The sequence below is a fragment of the Ictidomys tridecemlineatus genome, chromosome 7 (assembly GCF_052094955.1).
Source record: "Ictidomys tridecemlineatus isolate mIctTri1 chromosome 7, mIctTri1.hap1, whole genome shotgun sequence".
Classification (NCBI taxonomy): domain Eukaryota; kingdom Metazoa; phylum Chordata; class Mammalia; order Rodentia; family Sciuridae; genus Ictidomys; species Ictidomys tridecemlineatus.
Genome location: NC_135483.1, coordinates 25,687,298 through 25,706,788, shown reverse-complemented (window position 1 = coordinate 25,706,788; position 19,491 = coordinate 25,687,298). Strand labels below are relative to the sequence as shown.

At 32.8% G+C, this 19,491-nt stretch overlaps 1 protein-coding gene across 5 annotated transcripts in view; it reads right to left on the bottom strand.

Annotated features, from left to right (window-relative positions):
* The window catches only part of Csmd3 (CUB and Sushi multiple domains 3), a 1,083,924-nt gene that overhangs the window by 209,410 nt on the left and 855,023 nt on the right, over positions 1–19,491 (bottom strand). For all 5 annotated transcript variants that reach the window (XM_005316223.4, XM_078016771.1, XM_040293722.2 and 2 more), the window contains one exon: positions 15,133–15,249. In XM_005316223.4, coding sequence (XP_005316280.1) covers positions 15,133–15,249 — 117 coding nt within the window. The remainder of the gene's footprint in view (positions 1–15,132; positions 15,250–19,491) is intronic.

Here is a 19,491-nt window from a genome sequence, read left to right as displayed (position 1 = left end):
ACTATTCAACATATCTAGCAGTTAGAGAAATGAAAATCAAAATTACTCCAAGATTGCATCTTACTCCATTCAGAATGGCAATTATCAAGAATACAAGCAACAATAAATGTTGGCAAGTATGTGGGGGAAAAAGGTACACTTATACATTGTTGGTGAAAGCATTATGGAGATTCTTTTTTATTTTTGAGACAGAATCTTGGTAAATTATTTAGGGCTTCACTAAGTTGCTGAGGCCAACTTTGAACTTGTGATCCTCCTGCCTCAGCTTCTAGACTCGCTGGGATTAAACGTGTGTGCCACCAGGCCCGGCTCCCATATTTTTTATTATCTATGCCTAGATTCTGGTTTCATTTATGCTATTTGCCTTTGAATCAAAAAGGCAGATAAATTAAAAATTATTCAAACTTTTAAAAAACATATGCCTTATACAAATGTTAAAGGAAAACAACAAGATAGATGAAACTCTGATATTGAGGTTGATATTTTAGTAGATTACACAGCCTCAGTGAATTTGAAAGTATTAGAGTTACACATCTGTGTTTGAGCATTTTTTCTCAGCAAAGTAGCTAGGTTTAAATATTAATAATTTATATAAACTTTAGAACAATACTATTTAAATTTCTTTTAATACAGAGACTAGAAGAGAACTTCTATAGTGTGTGATATGCACCAAGCATTTGTATGCCAACCACAAAATAGGTTCTGCCAGTCATTTAACCATTTAAATTAAAGTTTTCAAATTATTAAATCATTTCAAAATGCAAATGTTAACCATTCTGTTAGGCATATCAGATAAATCAGGTGAGTCATCAAAACTAAAAGAAGTAAATAAACATCTGTATTATAATTGTAATCAGCACTGTATTACAGTGTTAAACAATTAGACATCACTCTGCCATCTTGAAACATCAGTGAGTGAATGCCCAAAATAATTAGTATTCTATGTTTACAAAAAGCTCTGCCTGTGACAAGCTGTGTGTTTTGTGAGTCATTTATCTTCTAGCTTTAATCTGTCATAGCATGAAATATTATAAATATGATCTGCATGACAGAATAATAAAATAATAAAAAAGCTGTGTGTAATGACTTCTCCACAAAATGTATCCCAGAAAAAGTAATTCATATATATGAATTACTTTTTATAATTTTATATATATATATATATGTATATATATATATACATATATATATATATATAAAAGAAACTGTGTTATATTCTGTTTTCATTATTCCAAACATTTTCACATCAACTCGTGAAAGGGAAGATTAAAAATTTTATAGTGAAACTCTCCAGGTAATACTTACTCCCTGTATATTCATGTCTATTAAAAGAATTATTTTGTGCATAAATACCAGGAGGGAAAAAAGTATAAAATTAATTTTCTCACATTTGTAGTGAATTGGAAAATGTGAAGTGCCATTGAAAGCATTTATGACCCATTCATAGAAGAAATATATACCATAACATTGTAACATCTTGCTTTTGTAAGAATATAAAAGATTTAGAATGTTTAACTTCCAGTTATTTTTGAAATTTACTGAACTTCAATGTTACATGCTCAACTACAGGCACATAAAGAAATAAAGAATGATAACTGGACTCCAGAACACCTTATTTTCCACTGTTCCACAATAACTGTCCACATGTCTTTTCAATAGGCTTATTATGCTTATCATCATCAACTGTAAGACTTTGAAGCTTATTTCAAAATAATTTTCAGCAACCTGCTGCCAACATATATTAAATAGTCTCATGGGACAACTATTAAGCTTATCATCTCGGTAAAATGATGTAAAAGATGAAAGCAAACATGGGAAAAACACTGATATGGTGAAACATAAACACCATTTAAACAAATTACAATGAAATATCTAGCCTCATGTTCCTGCACCATATTTTCCAAAGTTTTCTGTTTGAATTATTAAGCATAATTTATTCCTATAACTGCTTTAAAAATGGAAGAAACATATAACATCAACACTGACATTATTATACAATGAATGCAAGTAGACATTCATCATATGAAACCAAAGGATCATTTGACAGCTATTTTGAAAATTCATCTAATCATATTTTAGAGCATATTATAGTCATTTTATTGTATACTGAAAAGAAGTAATTTTAGGTGGAAAAAGAAGACAAAATACAATAGTAAGATATGTTATAAATGACATATATTAATGATATGATACACATAAATTGCCATTTTATAAATTACAGCTTATATTAAAGAGTCTGGAATCATTTTCAATGTTTAACTGCCTGCAGCTTTCAAGCCCTTTCACTCTCCCTTCCCCTTCTGCCTTTTATATGGCCAAGTTTATTAAGAAGCCTGAGTGTTCTCTCCTTGGTTCTAGAAGCAAGCTTAAATGATGCACACAGGATCATTCACCCCACTACCAGCTCATACATAACCACAACCAAACTCTAAATCCACTCTCCTTCCTTGTACTCTCATTCCTTTTTGGATCTGTTTGTGAATTTGCCCTGATCTCCCCAGGTAGCCTCATTATGTAACAAAACTTTTCATACTCCCTTGTGTGCTTGTGTGCTGTCAGTCTTGAAATAAAAAACAACTGTAGCATGACAAAAACAACTGATGCAGGAGGAGGGTGTCTAGACAAGGAAGATGCCCACCAGAGGTGTTTCTTCTCTTGGCCTGGTTTTAACTGGCTCTGCTACCTGCTGACCAACTTGCACACTGAATTGTGCTGCTTATGCTGCAATTGTTGAGTTCTACTGAATATTTACCATAGATTTAATCAACCTAGAGTCAGAAGTTTTTTCTTGTTCCTTAGAAACAAGAGCTGAGCCTTCCTAAACTCTCTAACCTGTGTTATTTGTGATAACCTAGATCTTTCTGTGAGTCTCATGTTGAATCATGCATCCTGACTCCAGCTTAATCTGTGACTAATACTAGGTTCAGAGAAATGACTCTTAGTTTGTGATTGTTGCCTGTGTGTATGAATCAGGCACTGGCCCTCCTCTGTAATAAACTCAGGGAAAATGCTGATACTCTATACACTGGATGAGCCATTGGGTGGCCAATTGTGTAGAAAAGCAATTAGCATATGATGTGCTAAACTCTAAATGCCTCTGTTAATACTGCTGCCCAAATCTCTATTGTAGCAAAGATCCTGATCTTAAGAATTCTGGAGAAAAACACTTTTGGCAACCATATGGTACAACTAAAGAGTTAATTCAAATTCAATTTAAATCCAGTGTCCTTAAATCCTATAAAGAAACTTATCATGAGGAAAATCCCTAAGTCCCTAACCATAATGTTACTGATTTGAGCAACTTTGTAGGAAGAAATTCATAAACATGAGCAGGGTAAAGAAACTTCCTCTGTTCTGAAGTATATATAATATCCACCAAAACAAAACAAAACAAAACAAAAAACCCCACAAAAACTAGCTACAAGGTGAGGAAATGAAAAATTAAAAGAGACATAACCACAATTTGACCTGATTAGAAATCCAAAATTTGTCACAGGAATTTATGAGTAAAAATATAAAAGGTTTCTGATTGTGTTTTTGTTTGTTTATTTTTTTGCCTCTACACAAGTCCTGAATTAATTTTAACAGCTACTGAAATGTACCCATTGGCCTTGATCAATGAAGAGATTCAAGTTAAAGATATTTCTGAGGATTACTCTAAATTTAAACATGCTCTATAATCCGAAAGTTATGACATATAAGATAGCAAAGAAAGAAGTATGCCTCATCTTAATCATCAGAATTATTGCACTATTTAAATATTCCATAATGGTCATAATCGAATCTTTGGTAATTTTTATAGGCTTGGCAGATTGGGACCCCCAAGACTTTACCCTCAAATAAAATGGTTAATATAGCTGAAAGTAAAGTAATACAGAACCTACAGAGATTGAAACCCTTTAAACAAGACTCATGCAGAGAAGAAGCGATTATCTTCACTATTTCTCCATTCAGTTGCTGATTTGACTGTTTGTAACCAAGAAAGACAAATGAATGGCACCTCATAGAGGGTTATTGAAACTTAATTCTATGATCATACCCATTTAGGTCCCCATAATCAATTTTATTGAAATTAGTACCACCCAATCATTAGTTACTAAAAATTTTGCAATGAAACACATGAAACACATGTTCTCTTTAGTGCCTATATCAAACAGCCACTCAGCCTTCACTTTCAATGATTCAATGATACAATACTGTTTACTTTCTGCTTGAAATGAAAAACTTTACCTAGCTACTTTGGGAGGTTTTTAACAGCAGAGCCATTGCACAGTCTTTGCAATCCAGTCAAGGAAATAATTGCATCCAACTTTCTTGGGAAGCACAAGTAATGAAATCACACAGATTACAACATTCTATAAGGATATTAGTGTCCCATAATATTTTGAAACGTACAAATACTCAAAAATGAGCTCACCAAAATGGGAGTTTCCATGGTCCTATGTATAATTCAAGGCACCACCAATTGAGTTAAATCACTGAGAATTATTTTGTCAGTTAAAAACTACATCATCCCTGATACCTTTAAGACATAGATATCTACCTTCACAGCATCAAACGTTAGAAAAAGTCCCAAATTTATAAGGATTGTTAGTGTTTTTGAGTGGGTTTTTAACTTTATTTTATAATTCTGATACTAAGGATTTAACCTCGGGCTTCTTTACCACTGAGCCACATTCCCACTCTTTAAAAATTTTTATTTTGAGACAGGTTCTTTCTACATTGCTTAGGCCCTTGCTAAATTGCTGAGACTAGTCTTGAACTTGAGATTCTCTTTCCTCAGCCTCCTGGGATTATTGGCATGCACCACTGTAACTGGCCTGTTTGAGTTTTGAGGACAATTTATTCCTTATTTATGATTTTACTTAAGTCCAATTATGGATACTGGCAAATTCACTCACTTTTTAATGAAACCCTACCAAAAATGTCTTGAGATATTTTTTTATTATAAGACAAGGCATTGCTTCCAAGGAACTCCTTCACTGTAGAGGCCTTATTGGAATCCCTGTAACCCAGCCATAAGTTGTCCATGGACTTCAGATACAAGAAACTCTCTTCATCAGCCTCATTTCATATGCCATTATATGGCAATTTCTTTTCTGGAAGCAGAATCTATTACAGGACCTGAGATCATGGCCCTTCAAGTACAGATGCCCCTTTTGATTTGAATTTTGGCAATAGTGCCTTACATGTTCAGCACAGCACTATGGACTCCTTGATAAACTAAGAGTAATACCTACATGCTAGAGCCAAACCTAGGCCCTCTGGTGTATCCCACCTATATGTAGGGTAGCCTTTCTTGTCCTCATTTCTTTGCCGGATGCCATAGTTTTTCAAGTCACTGTTCTAGACTTAGCAACGTGAACAGGTCCTTGGAATAAACTGAATGAACACCAAATAAAGTTTGTATACCTTAGAGACCACATGGCTACCATCATCACATAATTGAACTTCCAGAAGAGCAATTACTTCTTTTTTCTTCCTGGTACTGGGTATTGAATACAGGGCCTTATGCATATTAGGCAAGCACTCTACAACTGAGCTACATTCCCATGCCTTTTTATTTCATTTTTGAGACAGGGTCTTGCTAAGTTGATCAGGCTGGTCTCAAACTTGCTATCCTGATGCTTCAACTTCCTGAGTAGCTGAGATTACAGACATGCACAGAGCTGCTATTTTTAACACTTTAACCAAGACATCCTTGATAAAGGATGGGTAAGTACAAGGTGCCAAACTTCAGGCCGTTGTTGTTAGACTTATGCCCCTTTCAATAATCAGCCCCAACTGTATACTCAACTGTATACTGCAGGCCATTGGGACTTTGCCAATAGTCTTGCCATGTAGTTCAGCCAGTGACAGCTACATTTCCTTATCCAAGTTTGCCTGGTAAGAGGTAAAAATATCTAGGAATTTCTTCATAGATTCCAAAATATAAATCAAAGTCACACATATCTTTACATATAATGAAGCCATAAAACAAGACACTCCATATACTTACTGAAGTTCTAGACATTTGTCTCATTGCTCACCATACACAATGTTAACTTGTTGAATAAGATATCAAATGAAATTTTCACTTCCTTTATCAATATCTGGTTAAGGCCTCATAAAGTACTATTGTGGCTTACTTAAACAAGCTCAAATTCAACTAAATGAAAGGTGGCACATTTTAATTATTTGTCAAACATCATGAATGAACTGTAATAGAATCTGAATTTATTTTTGATATTTGACTATAGAGCTTTAAGGCCCTATACACAAAAATCCTCACCGCAGGATCACTAAAATCCCAAAACCATTCTTCTTTTTTTGATCTCTCAAGCTATTTTGGAACTATTTGGGATTCTTTCTCACTATTCTCAAAAAGTACTATTACGTTAATAACAACCTTTTTCCTATTCTTTGTTCATGTTTTAGTCTGACTGGGTTGCTGTCACAAAATACCATAAACTGGATAGCTTAAAAACAACAGAAACCTATTTCTCACAGTTTTGGAGGTTGGATATCTAAGATCAAGTGACTAGCAGATTCAGTGTCTGGTAAGAGCCCATTTCCTTTCACAGATACCCCCTTTTCTTTGTGCCTTCACGTGATATAAATGGTTAGCTAGCTTTGTGGGGGTCTCTCTCTCTTTTTTAAAAAATTCTAATTTGTCATATATGATACCAGAATGAATTACATTTCATATTATACACATAGAGCACAATTTCATGACTCTGGTTGTATACAAACTATACTTACACCATTCATTTCTTCATACACATATTTAGGGTAATGACATCTATCTCATTCCACCATTTTTTTTACCTCCATGCCCCCTCCCTTCCCCTCCCACCCCTCTGCCCTATCTAGAGTTTGTCTAATCCTCCCATGCTCTCCCTCCTAACCCCATTATGAATTAGCCTCCTTATATCAGAGAAAACATTTGGCATTTGGTTTTTTGAGATTGGCTAACTTCACTTAGCATGATATTCTCCAACTCTATCCATTTCCTGAAAATGCCATGATTTTATTCTCTTTTATTGCTGAGTAAAATTCGATTGTGTGTATGTGAATGTGTGTGTTTATACACACACACATATGTATATATATAACATATGTATATACATATGTAATGTATATACACATATATATACATTTATATATGTAGTATATATATATATACATATATATTACATATATATCACATTTTCTTTATCCATTCATCTACTGAAGGGAATATAGTTTGGTTCCACAGTTTAGCTATTGTGAATTGTGCTGCTATAAACATTGATGTGACTGTGTCCCTGTAGTATGTTGTTTTTAAATCCTTTGGGTATAGACTGAGGAGTGGGATAGCTGGGTCAAATGGTGGTTCCATTTCCAGGTTTCCAAGGAATCTCCATACTGCTTTCCATATTGGCTGCACCAATTTGCAGTCTGTGGGGTCTCTTTTTAAAGAACACTCATCCCATTCATGAGGGCAATAATCTGCTGATGACTTAATCACCTACCAAAGGCCCACCTCCTTATACCAACACCTTGGGGTTAAGATTTTAACATATGAATTACAGTGTCACAGGAATATTCAGAGTATGGTCAAGATGTAAAGCATCAGGTTTCTAGATTATCAACTAAATTTGGTGGAGGGAAGGTAAATCCTTTTGAAGCAAATAATCAAAACATGGTCAAAAGTCTAATAATAAAATTGGTGTATCCAAGATTTAATATAGCCATAAATTAATATGGTGATCATATGCCCTTACTCTGCAATAATAGGCTTCATCCAAAAATATTGAATTTCTTAATTTATTCTATTCTGTCACACATCTGAATCAGTTTTTATAGATTTCTTCATACGGTTCTATGTTTAATATCAAGTATTATAACATGTCCCTTTTTTGTTGAAGTAACTAATGTATTTTACATTACATTTTCTCTTTGTTTTTGTATACAAAAGATATTCTTTTTTTTTGCATAAAAGTCTTGGGTTCAGTCATTTTGCAGATATATCCCATGAAGTTTGTGTTTAATATATTTTCTTGGAATTTTCATCTAAATAATCATAATATGTGCAGAAATTAGTAAATGTTATAGTTTGGATCAGGAATGAGCCTCAAAGCCTCTTGGGTTTAGACATGGTCTCTAACTGGTGGTGCTATTAGGGAAGAAACTTTAGAAGGTAGAGCCTACATGGAAAAATGTTCTTGAAGGATATATCTTGCTCCTGGCTCCTTCCTCTCACTCTTCTTCCTGACTGTCATGAGGTGAACAGCCTCCTTCACCATATACTTCTAGTGTCATGATATACCACCTAACCTCAGGCCCAAAGCAATGGAGCTAACTAACACTAGACTGAAACCTCTAACATTATAAACCAAAATAAAGATTTTCTTCTTTAAGTTGATTTTCTCAAATGTTTTGTGACAGTTATGGAAAGCTGACTAATACAGTAAAATGACATATTTTTATTCCAAAAAAATAAACTAAAATAATATAGTCAAAAAATAAATGTTTCTTTCCTTATAAGCAAAAAAATAACACACTCACTTCTGCCTATTGGCATTAAAACCATCCCTTTTCTATTGCTTCAAATCTAACAAGTAATTATAAATAGTAAATGCAAATTTTGAATAAATATACATTTTATGACATTATTTGTCATTGTTAGATACATAAATTCATTACTTAGGAAACAGTAACCATTGATTTTGATGTAATTATATTATTAAAAAATGAAGTGTCATACTCTTTAAATATAAAAAAACCTTCTGGTCTTCTTTAGGGCTCATTTGTTACAGAAAACTTCATTCCAGGAAAAAATAAATAAATGCCAATAAAATATTTACTTACCTAATGAGCACATAGAAGAAAACTTAAAGCAATGTGTCTCTAAAATATGGTGACAATTAGTGACAATAAATTACTAAATTAAATATAAAGACAGGTAACCAAAGCATAAAATATGTAAATGATGTTGAATAAAATTAATCATTTAAAAAAGCACATAGATCAAAAGTCAAATTGTCAGATGTTTATATGTGAGTTGAAAAAAAATTTATAGAACAAAATAGTAATAACTACCATTTTTTACATAAAACATGATTATAGCTAACTTTTCGTACACACGTCGAAATCACATTACCACACATTAACAAGTACAGATACCCAACCGAAAACCATCTGTGTAAATTTATAGAGTGTCTATGCATCTTACTTTTATTCTATTGTGTTTGCTTTTGCCTTCAAAATTCTGAAAAGACCTAAATTTCCGATGACCACCTTTTACAACCTAACAGTTTATGCAGAAATTTGAAAAGCTGTGCTATTAAATGGACTATATTCCTCTTAACAATTATGCAAAATACCCCATCTATCAACCTGAAAAATTCTACTAAATTTAATGAATATAATAAGAATTTATGAGATATTTGTTACCTAATTATCAGTTTTAATATATTATTAAAATTGTAATCCTGTATTGTGGGATTATAGTGACATCACAAGGAAAGATGTTTCTAGATTAACTATGAAAAAATACTACAATGGGAGACAAGAAAGATAGTGCATAAGTGACAAATATAAAATAGGTAGAAGTAGGGGAAAAGTTGAAGGCAATATAAGAAATATTTTTTTAAAATCCTCTTTTATAGAAATACACAAAAAGTTTTAGCATCTTTATGTGCTGCTGGTACAAAGAAATCCAGACTGCAAATAATTTCAAATGATTTAGAGATTTGTGAACTTGAAACTTACATAACCAAGAAACTGCACCAATAACAAAAGATGGGAGAAAGGGAAGATTAATTGGGCAAATATAAGAAGGCTTTTGCACCATTTACATTCCACATGTAAAAACTCTTCTATGGAAAGAGTAGGCTATGTGCTCTAACAAATATGCTTTTTGGGTAGGCTTCTAGTAGATGGAACTATTTGGTAGGCTGAGCACAAAATTAAGTCTCCATAGTCTTTTCCTGAATATCTCCAAGATTTTCTACTAGTTGGAATTCTCCAAGAAATCTATTAGCTTGTAGTTTATACAGCTAACATATGATACAATTATCAATGTATCAATGCCTTATTCAGTTATCAATGTTAAGATTTTCTAGATAAAATTTTGGTAATATAGTGTAATGTGGGCTTAATTGTGTCTCCCCAAACTCATGTCAACCCAGAAGCTCATAATATCATCATATTTGGAAACGGGGTCTTTGCAGATGCATTACTTAAGGGATCAAGATGAGATCAAACTGATTCAGGTTGGCCCTAAATCCAATAATTGCTATCTGTATAAAAAGAGGAGAAAACAAGAGAGCCACATAAAAACATGAACAGATAGGCAGAGGAAAGGTCTTGTGGAGATGGAGTGATCTTATGAACATGATCTTATGAACATCTGAATGATGCAGCTATAAGTTCCAGAATGCGAAGGGATTGCTTGGAGCCAACAAAAGCTGGGAAGAGGCAAGACAGGCCACTTCCCTAGAGCCTGAAGGATGCATGGCATCATCACTTGTTGTTTCAAGCATCTAACCTCCAGAACTGTAAGAGAATACATTTTTATTGTTCTAAGCCACTAGGTTTGTGACACTTGTTATGGGAGCCTTTTGACACTAACACAGCCTTTAATATATATGGAATATATATATATTTGTAATTGGACACAATACCTTTATTTTATTTATTTATATGTGGTGCTGAGGATCAAAACCAGGGCCTTGAATTTGCTAGGCAAGCGCTTTACCACTGAGCCATAACCCCAGCCCTATAGTGAATTCTTAGTAAGGAGAGATGGAGTTGGGAAAATTTGAGAGGGGTGATAATTCCAACAGGCAACATTCCATGTGTAATTAATTATTCCTCTGGATTATAAAAAGACTCATGTTTCTAAATTTCTTTTCTTCCAATTGCCTAAAGGACCTTGCTTTGCCAGTTGTTATGTCTCAAATCTGTAACTTTGCCCTTTCAATGTCTTTCTCATTTGGCTTTAAGATAAATATTTCGGTTAGGTGCAGTGGTGCATGACTTTAATGCCAGCAGCTTGAGGGAAGCTGAGACAGAAGGATCATGAGTTCAAAGCCAGCCTCAGCAACTTAGCGAGAACCTGAGCAATTTAGTGAGAACCTGAGCAACTCAGTGAGACCCTGTCTCTAAATAAAATATTTAAAAGGATTGGGTCTATGGCTCGGTGGTTAAAGGCCCATGTGTTCAATCTCTAGCATATATATATATGCTAGAGATTAATATATATATATTAGTATCTTCTATTCCAAGAGAACATCATCAAAGCAAAAATAATCTCAACTTTGGCTATTCTGGTTTTGTTTGTTTGTTTATTTTTAGTAAAGATTAGTAGACATCCATGACATTTTCCCCCAGTTTTAATAATTCCAACCTCTTTGAAATCTGATTTAGGCCTCAATGCTCTAAGTATGAGTTTTTAATAAAATTTTTTTCTCCCTGACAATGTCAAGAATTCTCTTACACTGTAAAGAACTTATCTATAACAAATTTGAAATAAAATCTGGTTTCCATGCTTTTAGCATTCAAAAAAAATGCATAAGTATTTAAGCAACAAAATCCCATGGGAAAATAATTCATGATTAAAAATTAGAAAATGAAGGACAATTAAACTTATTTTATTGATAGGTAAACTAGGATTTTTAAAATCAGAACAATCAAGTGAAATAGTTTGATACTATAGAAGGAAGAGAGTACATTATTAATGAATGCTATCCAATTGATCAAGAACTGTTATTTTTAAGGATATAAAACAACCAGAATCATATAGGATAAATATTGCTCAACCAACTCTAATATCTGAAGTCTAAATGAAATCTAATCATGCTCACAAAAATATTATAAATTGACAAGTCTCTTAACCACAAAAACAAAAGGAATTGACAACACCATTCACACTCCATTGATCAGTACTGTCACATTGTGTACACATTGAAATTATATGAATTCAATTCTACACCAGGTAAAAATACATAAATGAACCTAATCTGAAGCCACATCACCCTTAAGAATCACAACCAGCTTATATGACACTATCTGAAGAAACTGTCATCTGTTCTTTCATTGGAAGAGAAACATCCTATTAGACTTTCTAAAAGACAATATGGTTTGTGCAAAATCATGAGATGATCTCTCATGAGTAATATAAAATATTTTCATTGGTAATGTTGATTATATATGATTTTCTACTTGCATAACTATTTTAGAATCTTAACACCTGTTCAAAATGTAATATGAATGAATGAATTGAGTGTATTTGACATATATTGTACTAAAGGAATAAAAACTCAATTTTAAGATTACCTACATATAACAGGTCTAAAGGAAGAAATGATCACAATTCGAGATTAAAAACAGGAAAAGAGAAAAGATGAGAATTATATGTGTTAAAGTGATACCTAAAAGTCAGAATAGCTCAATGTGCATTAGCAGGAAATTATTGCAAATGAAAATAAGAGAAAGCAGAAGCAAATCAGGAATTTGATTTATAGAAACCCACTCACTATTGCTTGATCATCTCACATCAAAGAGGTAAAGGTAAGGATAAGAAGAAGTCAATGATCAGAATTTATTTAATTCTACCACATCACTCCCAGAAAATTATTAAGGATTGCATGATTTAATAGTCACTGGTGAAGTGAATCCAAAATATTTGTTTCCATGCTTTAACTTCTTTTTTTAACACTTATTTTATTTATTCATTTTTATGTGGTGCTGAGGATTGAACCCAGGGCCTCGAACGTGCTAGGCAAGCAGTCTACCACTGAGCCACAACCCAAGACCCCATGCTTTAATTTCTTATGGTTTAGCTAAATAATATAAATTAATGTCTCAGTTTTAGCTATAATACTTTTAAATTCCTATTCCAGGATAATCTAGGTCATTTTATTTTGTATGTCTTATACAATAGGAGTCAATTAAAGACATTCAGTGTGAATGAGAACACAAAGAAAAATGTGTTTCTATGTACATCTGTGTGTACTATGTTTTATAGTGCTAATCATTCACACACATATTATTTCATTATGAAATAATCCCATGAGGTGGCATTTGTCACCATTATTTTAGGGATAGGAAAAGTAAGACTTTGGCTGATGATGTAATTTGTCCAATAAAAACGAGTAAGATGTTGAGTTGAGCCTGAGCCCAGAAATCTGACTCCAAACCTAGCATTCTTAAACTCAATGATACCGAATATGGAAAAGATGAGATGCATTTCTGATAGACAATCTAATTTACTGTTTACAATAACTCTTCTCTGCTGACACATGATCCCCATTTCACCAAGACTGAGTCTCAGTAACCTTATATAATTTGTCTAAAGACAGATAGCAAATATGTAACAGGGCTGAAATTAGGATCAAGTATATATTTTCATATGCAGTTTTAAGGAAAAAATAATGCAATGCTTAAAAAATAAAATCATTTTCCTTAATAGTAAACCAAAGTACACTGTTTTATCCATGAACAGACTTGTTAAAAAAAAGAAGTTTAAAAACCACACATTTCTGTTTCAATATAGTATTATATTTTATATTAATAGAATTAAATCTAATTTAACTCTCCAAATGAAGATTCCATTATTTAGGAATATATTAATTTACTTTTATTTTAATTATAACTTCTCCTTTCTCTTTTCCAGCATACACAGGCAACTGTCAAATATCTTCAGGATGAATAGCATGTCTGTGTGTCAAGAAATAAAATAATATTCCTCTTTCTCATTCTTTTAGCCACATAGCATCCCCAAAAGAGAGTATAATGGAACAAAAAATGGAATCAGGCAGTTTTTTGGACAACACTGCTAGGATTCTGTCAGCAGTCATGTAACATTTTTGGCATCTGGTGACCAGGTGATGCTCTAACAAAGGGAAAACTATCTTGAGCACAAAAGGCAAAAAATAAACACAATTAAGAGGATGACATCTTTCTTTCTAAACTGTCATTCCCTTCATTATCAAACAGCTCAAGTCTGATTCCACTGATCAATATGCCAGGGGAAGGAAATACTACATACAATGCAGAAACAGACACCTAGCTAACACAAGCAATGGCGCTCTATTTCAATGCTAAAATTAAAGGTTTGATACTTCACTTTGAAGATGGGGCTCTCAATTTTGTTGAGGATCTTGAACTTGATTCACAGGGAAGAAAAAGAGGATATATAGTAGTATCTGGTTTTAAGAAAATGGACTGGGAACATCAGCTTATTATATATTTTGGCAGCAGAAATGTTAAGTCAAGATGTTATCCCCCAATCTTTAATGATAAAATCCATGTCCTTCTGCAAAAACACTGAGTCATCCAGACCCAGACATTCATGACAGCTATAACAAATCCTTTACCATCAAACACATGCTGTAAATCTAAATTCTAGAAGTTTATGCACTTTCAGTCTCTTTCCCATACTTTACTGCTCACTAAATTTCCCTTGCCTATTCATCCATGAACAGAGCTTAAACTGGGATAGATCCAGCTGGATCTCAGATCCAAAACCTCTAGAAGTCAGAGAGGTGACTTCTAAGACTTGTGATCAGGAAGATGTGAAGGCAGCAAAGGACACATTGTCTTCCTAGTACCAATGGAGAACAGATTGTCAGGTTGACAGGATGAGCTAAAATGTCCTTTGTTGTCTTTTTTTTATTCATTGCTGTCCCAGAAACTAGATATTTAAAAAAAAAAATCTCTTCTTTCTGGAAATGTGATAATAAATTTAGGACTGGTATATGGTTGTTTTATAAACATTTTTGTTACTGCGGTAGTAGTTTGTATATTTGATATTATGCATATTTTGAAAATCTGACATTTGTTTGTGCTTTGGTAATGTCCTATTTTATATAATTCCAATATGAAGGCACTTGCAAGGTTACTGGATGTGCTTATTTTTAAAAATTAAAAACAATCCTGTTTTCATTTTTGTATTGTTGTTCACCTGTATACTTGACCATTAATTCAGTTTTAATGAAATAACCTCAATTTTATGATTACATAGCTACAATCTATAAAAAATTATAAAATGCTTTATGAATAGTTGATAGTTTCTTCATCATTATTATTATTTTAAAAATAATGTGGTGAAAAATAAAGTCTGTCTGGAATGAAATACCACATGGTGATATGAATCTTACTTACCAAACTCCTTGGGAACTGCTATAGAATAAACACAATTGTGTCCCACACTGTAATTTTTTGGATAGTTTGGGGATAGAACAGTGCCTTCTGAACCAGTTGAACGACTTCCGCAGGGTGCTGAGAAATAAAATAAAAATATTTTTAGAAGATTAAAAAATTGTAATATGAATGTATTCTTGATATAAAAATATGGCTACTGGATTTTAAGAGGTAAAAATTATTTTCATCTTTTAATAGATTCCTCCAGTGTCAAATATTTTAAAAGTGATAAAATTCTGCACACACAAAACTTTGTAAGTATTCAATTTACTGTTCTCCATAGCAAAGTAATATCAAATGTTATAATTTTTTTCTCTAAAGAGTAGCTATCCTTTCATATATAAGAGTACAAAAATCAGCATTTCATAAACTATATACTTGCAGCCAAATCTTGAACCCCTACTCAAATTCAAGCACGATTATGCTGTTGTCAAATTAAGCATTTATACATGGGACGTGATAATTTTATAAATACTTTCACCCATTTTTGCTCCAATCTTTTTTGTTTATATAATTTACCTAGAAATCAAAGGAGTTGTTGATGGTTCCTTGGGACAGACTTATTTTCTACCTCATGGCCCAAATGTCTTATATTCATAAAAAAAGGATGAGGGTGGTACTGATGTTTCCAGACAATTGTAAGAAAGTGGTCCTGTTATTCATAAGTCAGGAGATACATTAGGATTCATACGTCTGAAACTCAGAAAGAGACCTGATCTACTAATGGAGATTTATGTATCTATGATATTCTTTAAGTGAATGAGATCATTCAAAATAGTATGGAGAATGAGAAAATATGGTTAAAAAAGAGGTTCTGCAAAGCACCAAAGATCTAGAATTAGGTAAAGAAAGGGTAGCTACAGAGAAAGTCTCTCAGAAGCCAAAGTACAAGAAACTTTCATTGAAGGGGGGGAAAAAGAGTTCAAATTCAAAAGGTTAGATATTGCAAAACAGTTCATAAATAGAAAAGGAGTCTTTGTTGACTAGGCGTCTGGAACATAAGAGAGCTGGATGCATCTTTCCTAAGCCTGTGATTTCTGTGTAGAGGGATTTTCTTAAATGTGTTTTGGCTGGCCCTGCCCCTGGCTCATTATTAGAATGAATGGTGGGCCCTGGAAAGGAACTTCTACTACTTCTTGTTCAGAGCCATCCTGCCTATAGTGTGTTATCTACCAGCCTGGTCACCCACATTGTAGGTTTTTGTTGTATGTCCTTGGAGGGTAGGGCTGTAGTTGCCAAAATCAGGTTGTAGAAAGTTTGCTGTTAGTCTCAACTTTTATCAATATTAAAGTTAATGGTTTGCTATCTTTTTGGCTTTGAACTTGTGCAGGAAGAACAGTATCATTTATTATTCCACTCAAACACAAAAAGGAGATTTTGGTGTCAAGAGTAGTATCATATTGAACAGCTTTCTGCAAATTATTGTCAGTGGGCCAAATGAAGCTCATGGTCTTGAGAAAATATTTCTATTTATTTATTTATTTATTTTTAGAGTTAAAGACAAAATAAAACTACAGTAGGATATGCAACAGAGACTGGTAAGTAAATTCCAAAATTATTTACAGAAAAAGTTTGTAAACTTTTGGACTAGACCTTCTGAACTAGATTAGAGGAGTAGAAGCTAGATTAGAATATGATAATGAGTAAGTGGTATATAAAGAAATATAAAAACAAACCAGAATCTTCAACTGGGAAGGGAATGAAAGGATTGGTAGGGGGTGGTTTGCAAAGGCAAAACCAGAGCATTGGCCTAGAGATAAGATCAGGAGCAAAAATAGAATTATTAGCTTTGTTTTAATTTTATTATTATTATTATTTTTTGTATTGGAGATTGGATCCATGGCTTTGCATATTCTAGGTAACTACTTTAGCACTGAATTACATTCCCAATCTTTTGTCAAAAATTTGAGACAGGGTTTTGCTGTACTTTGCAGGCTGACTTCAAACTTGTAATCCTCCTCCTTCTATCTATAAGTAGCTGGAGTTAGGAATTCATTGAAGGTAAAGCTTGATTTTTTTTTTTTTGTAAGGGCCTTGTACATACTAGACACGTGTACTACCTCTGAACTACATTCTTATCCATTTTTCTTTAATGAGTTTTCAATGTGGTAGTTTATTAGGTGCCTCAGGGAAAGTTGCAACAGTTTGAAAAAAATCAATACTTTTAATGTAGTCCTCTTGAAAGTTTAAAAATATAGCAATATTTAAACACAAACCTATTGTATTCAGTAGGGTGGCTAATGAATATTCTGCCCTTTTTGTTGTTGTTGTTAATGTTAAATAAAAGGGTATTAACTACTTAGAATTAAACATTCTAAACTTAGAACTTCCAGAAACAATAATTTGACAGTGATGATAATAACCAAAGATGTCTCACTCTCATCACTCTTTATTGTTTGAGATTAAAGTAGTCAGGTGTATTCTTATTTCATCACTGATAACTTTATTCAACTGATAATGCTACTGATGAGAGAATCATTTAAGAATGAGTAATGTGTTTAATGCCAACTTTCTTTCTGATTTTAAGGTGCTCCAAAATTAAAATTATAATACTTTGAATGTACATGACAAAAACTCTTATTTTTATATTTAGAAAGTATGAATAGAAATGAGAGTGTCTAATTCAAGTGCAGCACTGTGACTTAGTCATGAACATTCAACCATCACACATTAGTATGTGTCTGTCACCCTTGATTTGCTTCATATATTATATATTGCATAATGGACATTTAAGACAGCTGTTACTAAAAATCTCATTTATAAATATGAAGGTTTTTTTTAACCATGAATATATGTGAGATTGCAGCTTAATCACATGTCAGTATGGTAATATCATGTCAGATTCTGTGATTTGTATTGGTAACCTTAATTTTCTATTCTGGTCAGTGCCTATAGCATGTACAAATTTATACTTAATGATACAGAATATTATTTAGTGATCGATGATAATTGTACAGTGATTAACATAAATAAAGGTAAATTATGATCAGAGATCTTTTATAATCTTTTATGTTTATTAAATAAAAATGGAAAAATGATTGATCCTGGCCAACTTTACTGATTCTCCTAATATTGGTCTCCAATAGCTTTTCATACTTTCACTTTCTATTTTAATTCCATCTTAGTGGCTATAAGAGACCAGCCTTTATCTTTTTTGATCTTAACAAAAATTGGAGCTAAAAGCAATCCCAAACTTTGAACTCTACTCTTATTTTTGCTTTTTGATATATACCACCTATACATTTGGCTCCTATGTCAAACTGGCAGCAATTTTCTCTAAACAGTGTATATGCTTTATAACATGTTAAACATGATAACTCACATGCTCTTGATATAACATGTGGCACACAAATCTATATTTTAAGAGCATATTGTGGAGCATGTAAATTATGAGAAGACTGTTTACATAAGTGTAGGAAATACAATGGTTAAAAAAATGCTGTTCTTTTTTTTTTATGACGGGTACATTAATAAGGTTTGGGGAAGGTCATGCTTTCTCATAACATGTTTGACCATGGAATGTTCTCTTTCCATGCAACATCTCATAGCACAAATTATACCCAGAAGCCACTTTGCAAGATGCCAAATCGATGATTCCAAATTCCAAACCATTTTGGAAATAATTCTAATGTTTGTGTAATTGATAATAATTAATCATGATTTTGTGACAAAGAACTGTATTTAATGAATGTATATAGAGCCAAATTATTTTAGATATTTAAAATGTCAAACCCAGCCTTCTTATAAAATGCTGTTATTGTTTATTCTCTCTCCCTGACTAAGGGTCCAATCACTCTTCTGCTGTTTATGCTCTCAGGTAGAATATCAGTTTTTCTTTTTCTCCGCTGCCTCTTTATCTGTCATCTCCCAACAGTTTTCTTGTGGACTCTTCTAGTAAGCTCCTAGCATTACTTATCACCAAAATTCCATATTACTGCTACTGATTTTTCTAACACACAAACTTTACATGTTGTCTCCCTCCTTTTTAGAACAAAGTAGGTTCTCTATAAATGTCTCTTTGATGGTTAAATGAACTGTGATTGTAAGATCAGAGTAATATAAAATAATGTTCCAGTTAACATATAATACAAATGTTTGATTGAGTTGAAGTTACCCTAGATAAATCACTTAAATTTCATGCAGTATCCAATACATTCTCTGGTGATTTGCTACTCTAATTCACAGTATCAAATCCATGTTAACATTTTACCAGTCTGAGGCATATCCTCTTTGAGTGATTGAAATCATCCATAGTTTATTGTTTTTAGTATTTTCCTTGTTCTCTGTTTAGTTTTTTTAAAAAAATTCTATTTTGAATGA